We start from the raw sequence: 13,672 nt of genomic DNA, 5'->3' as shown, positions 1-13,672 counted from the left end.
CAATTCAATTATTCAAACTTCAATTTTTAATTTAAAATTTTCAAACTTTAAATATCGAAAAAAAATATTATAAAATTTATAAGATAAGAGAACAATATTTTCCATTACGTGGTTCAAAATCATATATATTTAAAGAAATATTATTGTATTAAGTTTTATAAGATTATACAATATTTAATAATTCTTTGGCCTTTTAATAATGATAGAATTGGAATGTTTTAGCTTGTTCGAAGTCTTTCTAAAATCCCTTGAACATCTCAATAATCTTTATAAGGCACTATTATCACGATAATATGTTTGATTTTCAATTCTTATATATACATATATATATATATATATATAAAGATGCAGTGTGTTATTTTTGGATTATTAATTTTAACTATTAAAATTATTTTGATGAATTTTTTTGTGATTCCATTAGTGGAAGTTTCTAGTCTTAAAATTTTGATAGCTTTGCTTGTATAACCAATACTCCTTATATATAATGTGAACAAGATATCTTTGAGTCACACATAATAAATACATTAAAAACGTGTAACACAAGGCATTTTTTTTTTATTATTATTGGAAAAACATGTGACACAAGGCATTTACTAACTCTTTTTAATTTCCTTCTTTATGGTAAATACTAACTATTAATATGAAATAATAAATGCTCTCAAAAGCCACTCTACACCATAATGCCGAATCTGATTTAAATTTTATTTGAAATATAGTAAAATAAGAACTCAAGGATACATTATTTTATTATAAAATAAAATTCTACACTCTTCATCGGTTTTATTTGTTTTTATTTGATTTTTTCAGACAGTTTAAAACAGAATAAAAAATTGACTTTATAATATTTATATTTAAATTTTAAAAATTATAAATATGATGTTTCATGATTTTTAATGTGAAAAAATTAAAAAAAACAACAATTTTAAAATGTAAAAAGATGAATATTAGATATTTAATTTTTTTTAAAAAAATGCATAGTTTTAGGAAGCTAAAAGAAATAAAAATAGGGTTGAAGGAGTATATGTCTAGAAACTATTTAATTGGAGGTTAGTCTTAAATCAAGCGAATCAGGGCTGGTTTGACTCAGTCGTTATGGAGCATAAACTCAATCAACAGAGATTCGACTCTGTCAATCTCACAGGCCTTTATTTTATTTTATTATTTCGAAGGAAAATTCCAATTTAATTTTTTTGTTGTTTATTAATACCTCAATATCCTGCATCCAAAAAGAATAAAATGACCCAGAGTAATACTAAAACTGTCCATTAATTAGAAAAAGTCTATTAAGATATGACTGAGAATTAGTGTTAATTAGATTTTTAATGTAAAATTAATTACATGGTTTTGTTGAAAATATTTCTGTAAATACTCTTCCAATTATGAGATTTTAATATTCTTTCTATCCCATTTTTTTATCTTTTCTTTTTGAGATGTCTCAAAATAATTTTTTTTATTTTTAAACACTTAATAATTTTCTTTGAATCTTTAAATACCTATAATACCAATTTAATAGATAATCGATGTAAAATTTATAACTCTCTTTTAAGATAATGACAATATTCTTTAATTGACTGTTAGTAGCTTCACGTAAAATTTATAATTTTATTTGTTAAAAATATATTTTTTTAATATAAAATTCATAACTCTCTATAAAGACTTATAACACTTAAACTTCAATTGGTGTAAAACATTTTGCTCATATTATGGACACGACCATGAATGTTTTCTACACTTCCACGTAAATTCTAACCAGAGGATCAGATTGACATAAAATGACCTAAAAGCCCAAACGGATATCCAATTGGTATAATCCACTAAGAAAGCCTCATATTGCTATTGGATCCATAATTTTGCCTTCAGTCTCACCAAGCTAGGCAATGACATTGGCCCGTCTGTTGCCTGATGACACGTTCTTTCAAATCCGAAGATACCCTTTTCCTTTCTTCCACAGGCGCGAAACTTAGCAGACAGAAGTGTAATGTGAGTGAAATATACCTGTAAATGGACATTCCCTATATAAACGATATACTATTATTAATTTTAATCCATATACTATATCATCATTCATGCCAAATTTCTTGTGAGGCTTTGCAGTTGAAATTAAACTCTTATACTTTTGAAAATCGCTTGTCCAAACAAGGTTGCGGATGATCTATCCATGACCAGGATGAAGCTTTGGTGAAACTAAGTGGAGGTCCGAAACGACTGATGTCGAAGAATCAATGGATGAGTTGTGATTAGAGGTGAAATGCCACTCTGAACCTAAAACTAGCTAGTTCTCCCTGAAATGCGTTGCAGGCTATGAGTTTTACTTTCATTAACAACGCTTTTGAAAGAATCGATGTTTTGTTCTTTATTTATACGCGTTTTAAATTCTATAATGACTGCTTTAATGATTATATAATTACGATTATGGCTTTTTAATATATAATTAATTTGTTCGTATTCTCTTGTTAAATTGACAACTGTGTATAAAAAATATTAAACAAAAAGATTGTCATTGTATTTCCTAAGAAAAAAATTAATACAATAATTGCCAACTAGAAATAAAATAATAATTGAAAAAAATTTAAAAGACAATATTCTAAAGGCTACATAAACCAAGATATAAAATTAACATATAACTAAGACTATGACATCATTAATTTGAATGTAATTTAAAATCAATCGGTGGTTGGATCCATGTATAAAGAAGTAGATATTTGTCTTAAAATTTGAATCGATAATGTTTTCTCACATTTTCATCTTTCATGTTGAAAAAATTAATATCTTGAGGGTCAAGTGGCCCCGATAAGTAGTAACAATAAAATAATTATTAATAAAATACATAGAATTAGATTTGGTTTCAAAAAAATCTAAAATTGAAACAGTTACAATCTGATTATCATCCACAAACATTATATTTTCATCTATGTTTTGTATCTTTGACAATTCACTTTTTTTATTATCCAAAACCAACTTAAAATCTTTAAATCTATAGGAAAATGAGCACAACAATGAAAGTCCTCAATATCAATATCAATTTCCTCTTTAATAGAGGATAGACCTCTTTTAGATGATTCAAAAAGATATGCTTGATCAACATAATTCCTTAACCTTAGACATAGCAACATGAGTATCATCACCTTTGGTGATTTTAAATGGTTGTTGAGACTACCATTAACATAAAAAAGAGAGATTATCAAGCTTTGAATTCTGATAATATAAGTCAAATTTTTATAAAAAAAATAACATCATTGAAAGTCGTTAGATCTTTATCCAAATATATCCAATTTCTCTATTTGAGTTTGTAGAAGGTTAATATGCATTTAAGACAGTAGATAACTACAACTATATAACTATTCGAATGCAATAAAAGGTTTGTTGACAATGACAAGATAACCTTATGAAGGTTATATTCGTGACTTGCTTTTATTGGATTGGGAACTTCAATCTTAGGGAGATCAATTGTAATCCTATACTTAAAAAGATTTAAGAGAGTTATGATCACATCTTTATCCACAGCGGACTCTAGTAACTCAATGTTATAGATTTTTGTTTGGCTTATAGGGTATATAATTGTCGAACTCTGTTGCACATTCTCATTGGAATCAACAACATTGGAAATAGATTAAGTGATGATCACACTTTTGAATCAAGAAAATTATTGAAAACAGAATGCCAATACTTATAGATTACACCAAATTGAATCAGATTGTTGAGGATATTTAATTTGTCAAAAACCAAACAAAGACAAGAGTGTTGAAAAATTTTCTCAATCTACTTTAGCATTATCGATACTTTTTTAGATTAGCAAAGGAAAAAAATAAGAAATTCTAATTTGAAAATAGAAAAAAACAAACACTTACCTAGCTTTGTATTTGATATGTTCTTGAGTTACCCAATTCAAGTAATGGTACCTAAATATACAGAAATTAAGTTTTTATATTATTGACATGATAAGTCTCAAATTAGGAATTGACTTCAAGAGTTATAATACAACTGCATTATAATTAATATAATTAAAAAAAATAAACAAACTTTAACTATAATTTGAATTCTTAATAAAATTTTGTGGGCATTGAGAACTTTGAAAGCTGCATATTTTTATGAGCTTGTTTTGCTTTGGACATGATAATATGGTTGAAGTCTTATGGGCCCGGAGCTCCGACTTCCTTAGATATGGTTGATCATCATTATGACTCATAATTAAGCTTGTCGAATGTCCATCTAATTTAGTTATTCCATGTCAGAATATTAATTTCATGCATCTTCAGCAATGTACCCTACATATCCATAATACATCAATTTCGAGTAGAACAAGAGAAAACGAGGTTCCTCATATTCACAATTTATATATAGCATAAAAGATATATAAAAACTGATATAAAGTTTTTATGAAACATAATAATTTTTAAAGAAATTTAAAATTAAGTTAAATTTATTTAATAAATTTACTTTAATAAACTCTTCTTTAAAAATAAATTATTTTACAAAACAACTTATATAAATTTTAATTTTAATTAAAATTACCATAAAAGATATTTAATAAATCTTCATTTTCATCTTCATCACTAGCTTCCATTACTTCTCCATTCCATCTTTTAGAAGCACCACTATGGTCCAGGTTCTAGTTTTCTTTTAGACAAATAAAAAATTTTGCATGAGAGATGGCTAAAAGGTAATTATAAAGCTAATCATATTATATATATCAAGTTTTATAACTATAATAATAAAAATAAAAAATAAAAATTGAGGGGTGGAGGCTGCCACCACCCGCCACCGCTTGGCTCCACCCGATTCATATCACTCACCTTGGGCATTGTCGTCAGATTCCTCTTCCACACGATTACCATCAGGAGGATTCAATCATCATCATTTAATTGCTCGCTATTCTACCTCAAGGATTTTAATGTCCATATTAACCACTAAATCATAACAAAACATATAATATCTGCTGTGTAACTACTTTTCCTTTAATGGTTATAAGCTTTTGAAAAGATGGAATCCCCTGCATATCCAATCCCAGCTAAGGGCTCTGCAAATCTAATTGAGCGAGAAAACGAGCTGATGTTCGCAGCAAATGCCTTCATTGACTAATGGCTTACGATCATCTGACTTTGATTGAAATGAGAAGTTTGTGTTTTTTTTTTTGTTTCTTAATGCTTACGCATACCCCTGATTCTATAATGACTATTACAATGATTATATAATTATGGATTATGGCTTTTTAATATATTGTTAATTAATTCATGTTCTCTTGTTAAATTGAAAATAATGTATAGAAAATATTTTTTAAAAAATATTGTCATTATATTTCATAAGAAGAAAAAGTTAATGCAACAATCGTTAATTAGAAATAAAATAATAACTAAACAAAAAATTAAGATATATTTCAAAAACCAAATCTATTACATAATTAATTTCAACATAATTTAAATTCAACTTTTGATTAGATCTAAATGTAATGTAAGGAGATAGATATCTATGCAAATGTTTGAATTGGCAATGTTTTTCCACCTTTCCAACTTTCATGTTAAAAATATTAATATCTTGAGGGCCAAGTGGCTAATAGATAGTAACAATGAAATAATCATTTGTAAAATATATAAAATTAAGTTGGATTTCAAGATAATTTAAAGTTGAAACAACAGATATTATCCACAAACATTCCATCTCCATCTAAATTCTTTATCTCTTTTTTTTTTAATAATTCACCACTTTGATCATCCAAAACCAACTTGAAAATCTTAAAACTCTTTGTAAAATGAGCTTAACAATGATAAATCTTCAATATCAATTTCCCTTGTCATAGAAAATAAATCTCCCTTAGATGATTCAAAAAAATATGCCCAATCAACATAGTCCTTTAACCTTGGACATGTCGACAGGAGTATTTTCACCTTAAGTAATTTCAAACTGTTATCGAAATTATCATTAATGTCAAAAGAACTAATTAAGCTTTGAGTTCCAATAGCATAAGTTATATTTCTATAAAAAATAACATCAGTGAAATCATCTTTATCCAAATATATCCAACCTCTTTGTTCGAGTTTGTAGAAGACTAATTTTCATTTAAGACTATGGATAACCATAATCACATAACTTTATAAATGAAATAAAAGATCTGTCGAAAAGATAACCTTATGAAGGTCATATGAGTGGCTTGCTTTAGTTGGATTGAGAACTTCAATTTCATAGAGATCAACTGTAATCCCATCCTTGTGGAATGTCCATCATTAATTAAGCTTGTGAAATGTCCATCCAATCTAGTCCCTTACATCAACCAAAAACCATTTAGCTATTCCATGCATGTTCAACAAAGTACCCTGCATGTCCATACTGGTACATCAATTTCAAGCACAACAAGAGAAAACGAGCTTCCTGCAGAACTTTTATAAGGAGAAGAACTACAAGTCAGTTTCACAATTTACATACAGCATAGAAGATACAGTACAAGATTTTGCATGAACTTCTTTTCTTGCTTTACACTTGAAGTATGTTTGGGAAGTGAAAAGAAAGGAATCTGCTGTAGGGGAGTTTTGAGTAGTTCAATGCACTGATAATCAACGTGTTCGTTAATCTTTATTGATCTGAGGTTCTGAACAAACACAGTTTTCAAACTGATCTATAACCCAGGAAAGCAAAAATCAGTTAACTCACAACCAAAATATACCAATTCAATGTCGATATCAAACTTGACTCTCTGTTGCGGAACTCTCACTATGTCATGAACTCATGGTGTTCAATGCCCTTCCAGTGCAAATGCCTGCAATCAAGGGCTACATTTCCGTGACCATGATGAAGACTTGTGGACCGACCAGTTCATTCCACTAAACTTCCATGAGATAGAGGGAAAAAAGTATAATTTTCGTGTTAAAGAAAGATAGCCCAAATGAAACAAACAAGTAGATTTCATAACAGTTCATTGATTTTTGCTTTATTCTGTCAATCTAGAAGCTTAAAACAGATTAAACCAGTATGCACTGCATTAGACATTGCCACCGGTACAAGATTACATGAAATTCTTCCAAACACACATCAACAATTTGAAATATGCATCTTCCATAATGTGCTGGGAACTATGCGAGAATCTGTTCATAAGGAAGACCTATGCAATTATCATGCCATGTTCCATGTTCCTTCCAACATGCGAGCTGCACCTACTGATGAGCAGATGAAAGTAGACATTTTATAATAGGAACTGTCAATCCTTTGATAATGGTTTGTATCCTAGGCTGCAGTTAACAAAAGCATGAGAAAATAGAAAACATAAAAATACTAAATGAGCTTTACTGAATAGTAGTTTGGGATTAATATTGCCATTGAAGACAGCCATTTATCATTGGCATGTAAATGCATCAATTATGACATCATCCTAAGTTGTTTCATCCATTTTATGAATGTACCATACAAAAGCAGAATCATTTACTTTTAGAAGGTAAGAAACTTACTTGTAAAGGCAGCATTTAACCAAGGAGGACATAACCTTCACCATTTGGAAGTATACTTGCAGTTTCAGGACGCTTAATGGCTCGAGCAACACTTTTACGGACCTGTGCATGAGATTCTGCCTCTTTTTGGAATATCCTAACCAGCTCTTGAAGCTCTAGCTTTCTTACCTCAACATCCTCATCAACGATTGGTTTCTTCAGCCCAAGATAGAGCAAACCAATGGCAATCAAAACTACTCCTAGCAAGACAAGGATACCAGAAAATAGAACAAATGCATACGGGGAAGCTTCATTTCCAGGTATTCCATCCACATTGATCCCAAAAAGTCCAGTGATGATGGAAAGAATAAGCCCACAGCCACCAAAAATTCCTAAATTATGTGTGACTGTGAGGCTTCTATCCTGGAATTAGCAGTAGCGAGAGTGAGGGAACCAGAATATAACAAGCCCACATTTCAAAATGCATTAGTAAAAGTAATGACCATATAGAGCCTTAATGAACTATTGTGACAAAAAATTTTAAAATTTTTTAGTCTGGTCAAGAGAATGTAACCTGCAACCATGCGCGAACGGTGCTCTGCATAACATCTTGAATTGTAAATAAGCGACCACGGACCGCTTCTTGCTCTGAAATCATTTCCCTTGTGCTCTTTATTACCCCTTCCAGTAAGGCCCTTGTCGCATTTCCTCTCAAATATAGAAGAAGCTCAAACATAATCTCTTCTCGTGCATGGAGAGACCATTTCACTCTTATAACCTGCAGCACACAAGACAAAGACGGTTCTTTTTTTTTTTTTTTTAAAGACAGATAAAGACAGTTCTTACATGCAAAATATGCACACTAATGCATAAACCATGCAAAAATGCATAGCCATGACAATCCTATCCTATGCTTTAATCACTTGTCTAATTCAGTTATTTCAAAACCTCAGATTCTTGATCTATTATAATCATCATGTCTGCTTAACAAAAGACAATAAGTTGGTAAAAGATGTTCCTCATAGGAACATCTTTGCTAACCATAACTCTGTTAGTTGTTTCAAAAAACAAAAGTTTTCTCTTATTAGCCTTAATTTTCAGGGCCTGCGAAATGAGGTGTATAATGCTGTATTGGCATGATAGAAATGGTCCATGAAAATTGCCAACATGGTGTTCCAATTTTATTTACTACTACAGTTTACCTTTAAGGCAGCAGAAAAATCCCAAAACAAAATTGTGGATAAATAAAATATGTTCAATAAATTTAATATATACTGATATGTTATCTTAGAAATATTTATTTCAAGACAATGCTTAATGTGCAACAAAGAAAGTCTAATCAAGTTTTGGTTGTTTCCCTATAGTAATTGAGGAAACCAATTCTCAGCCAGGCAATAATTTAAAGTCTTTGTGCAGTACCTTAGCTTGCAGAACTGAAACTATCTAACTGCACAATTGAAAAGCCAGTGCAAATAAAAATTCCTTTTGGCAGAGTGATGCTGTAAAATGGAACAATGTCACCATTTTCTAGGGTGAATTTAGAATTGTCTCCATAAACCAAATTGACCAACCTGGTTTGACAACCTTCTGATTTCTTGGTTCATAATTATCGTAAAAAGATCCAGATCCTCATGATTTCTCCTGTTAATGTGTTAATTATTTGTTAAACGTATCATAAATAACAGTCAGAATGAAAACAAAACTCTTTCAATTAAGAAGACGAATCGTCCAAAGTGCATGGAAACACCTGTCCATAAACTTTAACTCAACTTCATCTGCTTCACCAAATACTGATTTGCGAAATAACCTAAGATGTTAAATTACAGAAAGAAAAAATCAAAAGCTCATTCCAATGGCTGTGTGTCTCAGTTTGTTTGCATGGTGGTATCCCCAGTCATGACTTTAAAGTAAAGAAACTTTGTTTTCACTTTTCGGAGATATCAAATCAGTCAACCATTGATTTGATCATAAAGAAGTGCCAGAATTTTTTACAAACATAGACCACTGAAGGAGAAAAATTAAACTTAAAGAATAGGCATCAATAAAAGGATACTAATTAAAACACTTTAAGCATTGATATATTGAAAAGAAATGACATTAAAAGCATCTGCAAATTCAAGGCAAGATTCATATGTAGTCCTATACCCACAGAATTGAAGCAGGACAAGATAGCCATCAAATAAAATTTAAAGATTGCTATTCATCTTTCAGGGAAGTATTCAACTAACACAATCCAAAAGGATTGCAGGGAAACTAAACTTTGTTACAAAGTTCTATCTGCCTCTGTGAAGCAGATATGTGCATTGCCTAGTCCGATAGCCTTTAACTTTATTCTAGGATTCTGACTTTTATTACTATAATTCAGAATGGCCCAAGCAATACATACTTAGACATTCGCTTGTAGAGTGATGTTTAGACCTATGACCAAAAGCTGTAAAACTTTTTACTCATTTTGAACAAACATGATTTGATGTTTTCTTTGAGCAAAAACTCTGTTGACTTCACAAGAGAAACAAGCCATGGTGGAAAGGTAAAACAATAACCATTTCCATCTTCCAAACCAAGAAATTTCATTGAAGATTTAAATAGAAGGAGAGAAAGAGGATGCAGAACATATGATTTTTGGTCCATATAGTTGTCATAAAACTACATCTGTTGAATATGTTACAACAATGTCAAAATGTAAGACAAACACCATTCAAGAGTTTCTATTACTTCTTTTCACAGATAGCTTATTCTCTAATTAAGGAATATGCAGGATAAATTTTATTTTCCAGTAAGATGAGCTCCATAAATTGATAATTCATTTTATCAGAAGCAAAAAAAGTTATTTACCTGTCATCCCATCTTGCAAGGCGACAAGTGAGATGTGCTATAACCTCATGGATAGTTCGTGGAATGTTAGTGCCTCCAGCAATAAGCATTTCCTGAAAAAATTACAACATCAGATCAAGTGACCAAATCCAGTTAAAGTAAGGTGGCATGCATTGTGCATTACTTTATTTGCAAGAATATGCAGGGTGCAAGAACAAACCTGAACTTCTGCAATACCTAAAACATTGATGTTCGATGCAAACCCTTTCACATGCAATGATGTTACTAAAAAGTTTTGTGCATGCCATGATCTTAGAACAACTGGGATGTCATCTTCATCAACTAAAGGATTGCCAGCTGACTGGCCCAAGAGCTCAAATAACAGTCCACCAGCTACTAGGACAGGAACCTGTCAATATATACAAAAACGATGATTGGATTGAATTTGACCTCACTAAGTTTTAGCTCATCACAGCCTTTAAAAGAAAGGTACGTAACCATCTTTCTCACTAGGTGAAGATGAATTACTTAGTTTGATGGATAAAATTGGCAGTCTTGCTTTACTGTTGCAGATAAATTCACCCAGATAGAAACAAAAAACCATGTGTTGACGGTACTCGATGGGACACAACAAAAAAAAGTATATAAAATAATCCATTAAGGTTTATGGTAAATTGGAATTAAGCATATACTGCCTTCTGCACCAAGTAAATATGTTCATTATAGGATCAGAACAACATCAGAATTCTAACAATTTCAAGTAATGAAGCTGTGCTCTTCCTTTGGGGCTAGTATTTCTTATGGATGACCGGTTAAAACCTATGATGAATTTAAAGAAAAGAAAAACCAAAAAGCTTAATCCCATTGCAGTGATAGAACACTCTTTGCAATATTAACTGTACCTCATAAAGTAGATGCTTCATACGCTCACTTATGAGCCTACTTTCGTCTAGCAAAGCATTACTAATAGCAGGATGCAGCCAGTGAGCATTACGTAACCACGCATTAACAAATGGGTGATCTGCAGCAACATGACACCACCAAGTCGGACCAACTGGCCTTTCCCAGTAGGGAGCTGCTAGATCTGCAACAGTGACATCATCTTCATTCTCTGTTAGCTCAATAGGCTGAGAGACCCATCCATCATCAACTTGCAGCATCTGGACTAGTTCAGAAACTCTGTCCCAACCAATTGGTTTCCAATAAGTTCTTGGGAACTCTTCCCCAGGATTGAGATTCCTGCTACAATTTTTTTCATTATCTTTAACTGTGAGTGCAGACTTTGTTAAGGGTGCAGATTTAGCTAAATTGTTGGAAGTAACACCTTCGGTCAAAGAATTTTCCGATTCATATGCATAAATCCGCTTCCTAGATGCATCTTTTGAAGCATATTGTTTAGACCAGATCTTTGCACCAGAACTTTGCTGAACTGCTTTAGGTTGGCCTCGAACATATTCAAAAGCACAAATAAGTCCATCTGTCCAAAGATCACCTCCTATTCCATTGTTTCGACTGGGATGATTTTTAGGATGATCGTGTTTCTTCGTTTCATTGCTCATGGAAGCGCGATGATCATTACGTGGTGTATTCATATTTCATTTTAAAACTCTGCAAAACAAGTACCACAAAATGCCTCAGCATTCAAGCAACCGAAATCAAAATAATTAACATCATAAATTAGCACTCCACTGAAATAGGTATTGGTTAACACCGTTTTCCAACAGAGATGCACTCAAATAACAGAATCAGTCAGTCCATTAGTTTTTAACAAATTCTAGAGGGCAATCTTTCGTTTCTTAATAGTAATGAAGAAAACCACAGAAAGAAAGAGGTAAATATATACATTTTAATCAATCAGTTCATTCTTTTCTATTTCTTTCATAACTCCAAAAGAAAAAAAGTTATTTAATTTTTTTATTTAAGGAAGAAGGATTCAAACCAGCTCTACTACATGCAAATACCATGGAAATGCTCTGTTGCAAGAAACAAGAAAGGCAATGTAATTTGAGATATGTGAAAAAGTTCATGTCAAAGTTATTTATGTCTTAAATTTGTCATCATATAATATCCTTTAAATACTAAAAAAAACCCAGGCTTAGTCTAATGGTTCTCAACCTCTGCAAAAAGACCAAGATTTATTTCAAATTGCTCATACCCTTAAACTTCCTCATATATATATATATATATATATACACACACACACACACACACGCAAAAGATAATGAAAATCAAACAGCAGAGTAGATTATAATAAAGGAATAGTAACTCGAACAAAGATAAAACAATAAATGAAAAATATTATCAAAATCTGAATAGCATGGAAAAACCATTGCTCAATCTAAAATAATAGAATGATAAAAATGTGTTTCAACAACTGAGAATCATATGATCAGCAGAAACAACTTTACCTGAATCTCTTTTTCAATGAAGGGATCACTTTTTCCTTGAGGAAACCTTCAAAGAGGCAATATAAGCATATGGAAGAACAGAGTAGAAAAGTGGAGCAGCAAAATATTTATATATAGAACGGTGTTTGAAATTCACCGCTGGTGGGGGGTGGTGAGTGGTTAGATTGGCCGCTTGGCTACCGTTTTTGGCTTCAGCTTTGAGTTACAAATAAGGCGCTTCTTCATGCACGATTGTTGCACTGTTCACCCCACCATGACACGTGGAAATGTTTTGTATGCATTTTGTTATTCCTTAAATAGGCAAAAAGAAAAAAAGACTATTTCCTTAATACAAATCTAATAAAAATTCAACCCACCGTTATTTTCCAGAATGACTTGTTTGCACAATTTGAAATTTTAATTTTGAATTTTATAAACTTAAAATTTGAAAATAAAAGACGATATTTCAATATTTAGATTTATCAAATTTGAGTTTAAAATTTATTAGGAAGAAAATAAAACAAATTTTATATTTTAATATTAAACGTTCTAATTTGAAGAAAGATGAAGAAATTTATGACGTAGAATATATATATATATATATATATATATGTGAAATAGGAAGCAAAATTGAAAAAGGACGAATTGTTTTTAAAATATTTTTTAAGTAGATTCATGTATTTTGATGTGTGAAAGTTATAATGTTTATACGAATTTTGATGTTGAGTACAATATTAGATTCGGTTCAATATTTATACAATCTTTCTTTCAATTAATATAAAAATAATTTTTTTAAAAAAACACAATTTTATCTATTTATATAATTATATGTCAATAAATTTAGAATTGTACCAGAATTCAACACGTGATTACTGATCTCATAAGTTTTTGCACCAAAATCAATTAAAAATAAAAGGAAATAGCTCACTGTTCTTTTGCCTATTCAGTAATAATGAAATTTATCATATAAGGGACGAATTAGCTAATATTTAGTGTGGGGGAGTGGATAGAATGGTTGGTTGGACAAGTGGAGAGGTGGGATGGTGATTCGTTGTAAAC

At 30.9% G+C, this 13,672-nt stretch overlaps 1 protein-coding gene across 1 annotated transcript; it reads right to left on the bottom strand.

The window, feature by feature from the left end:
• Nucleotides 1–7,212: 7,212 nt before the first annotated feature.
• Nucleotides 7,213–11,818, bottom strand: LOC110409800 (uncharacterized). Its single transcript, XM_021419273.1, has 7 exons — nucleotides 11,129–11,818; nucleotides 10,447–10,635; nucleotides 10,248–10,339; nucleotides 9,160–9,219; nucleotides 8,984–9,053; nucleotides 7,987–8,190; nucleotides 7,213–7,835 (listed from the first exon to the last, which is right to left on the bottom strand). The coding sequence occupies exons 1-7, from the start codon at nucleotides 11,816–11,818 to the stop codon at nucleotides 7,449–7,451; spliced, it is 1,692 nt and encodes a 563-aa protein (XP_021274948.1). The 3' UTR covers nucleotides 7,213–7,448.
• Nucleotides 11,819–13,672: the final 1,854 nt, after the last annotated feature.

Source organism: Theobroma umbraticum, unplaced genomic scaffold (genome assembly GCF_002168275.2).
Source record: "Theobroma umbraticum cultivar Fairchild unplaced genomic scaffold, ASM216827v3 scaffold_44.0, whole genome shotgun sequence".
NCBI classification, from domain to species: Eukaryota; Viridiplantae; Streptophyta; class Magnoliopsida; order Malvales; family Malvaceae; genus Theobroma; species Theobroma umbraticum.
This window is presented reverse-complemented; position numbering and strand designations above follow the sequence as displayed.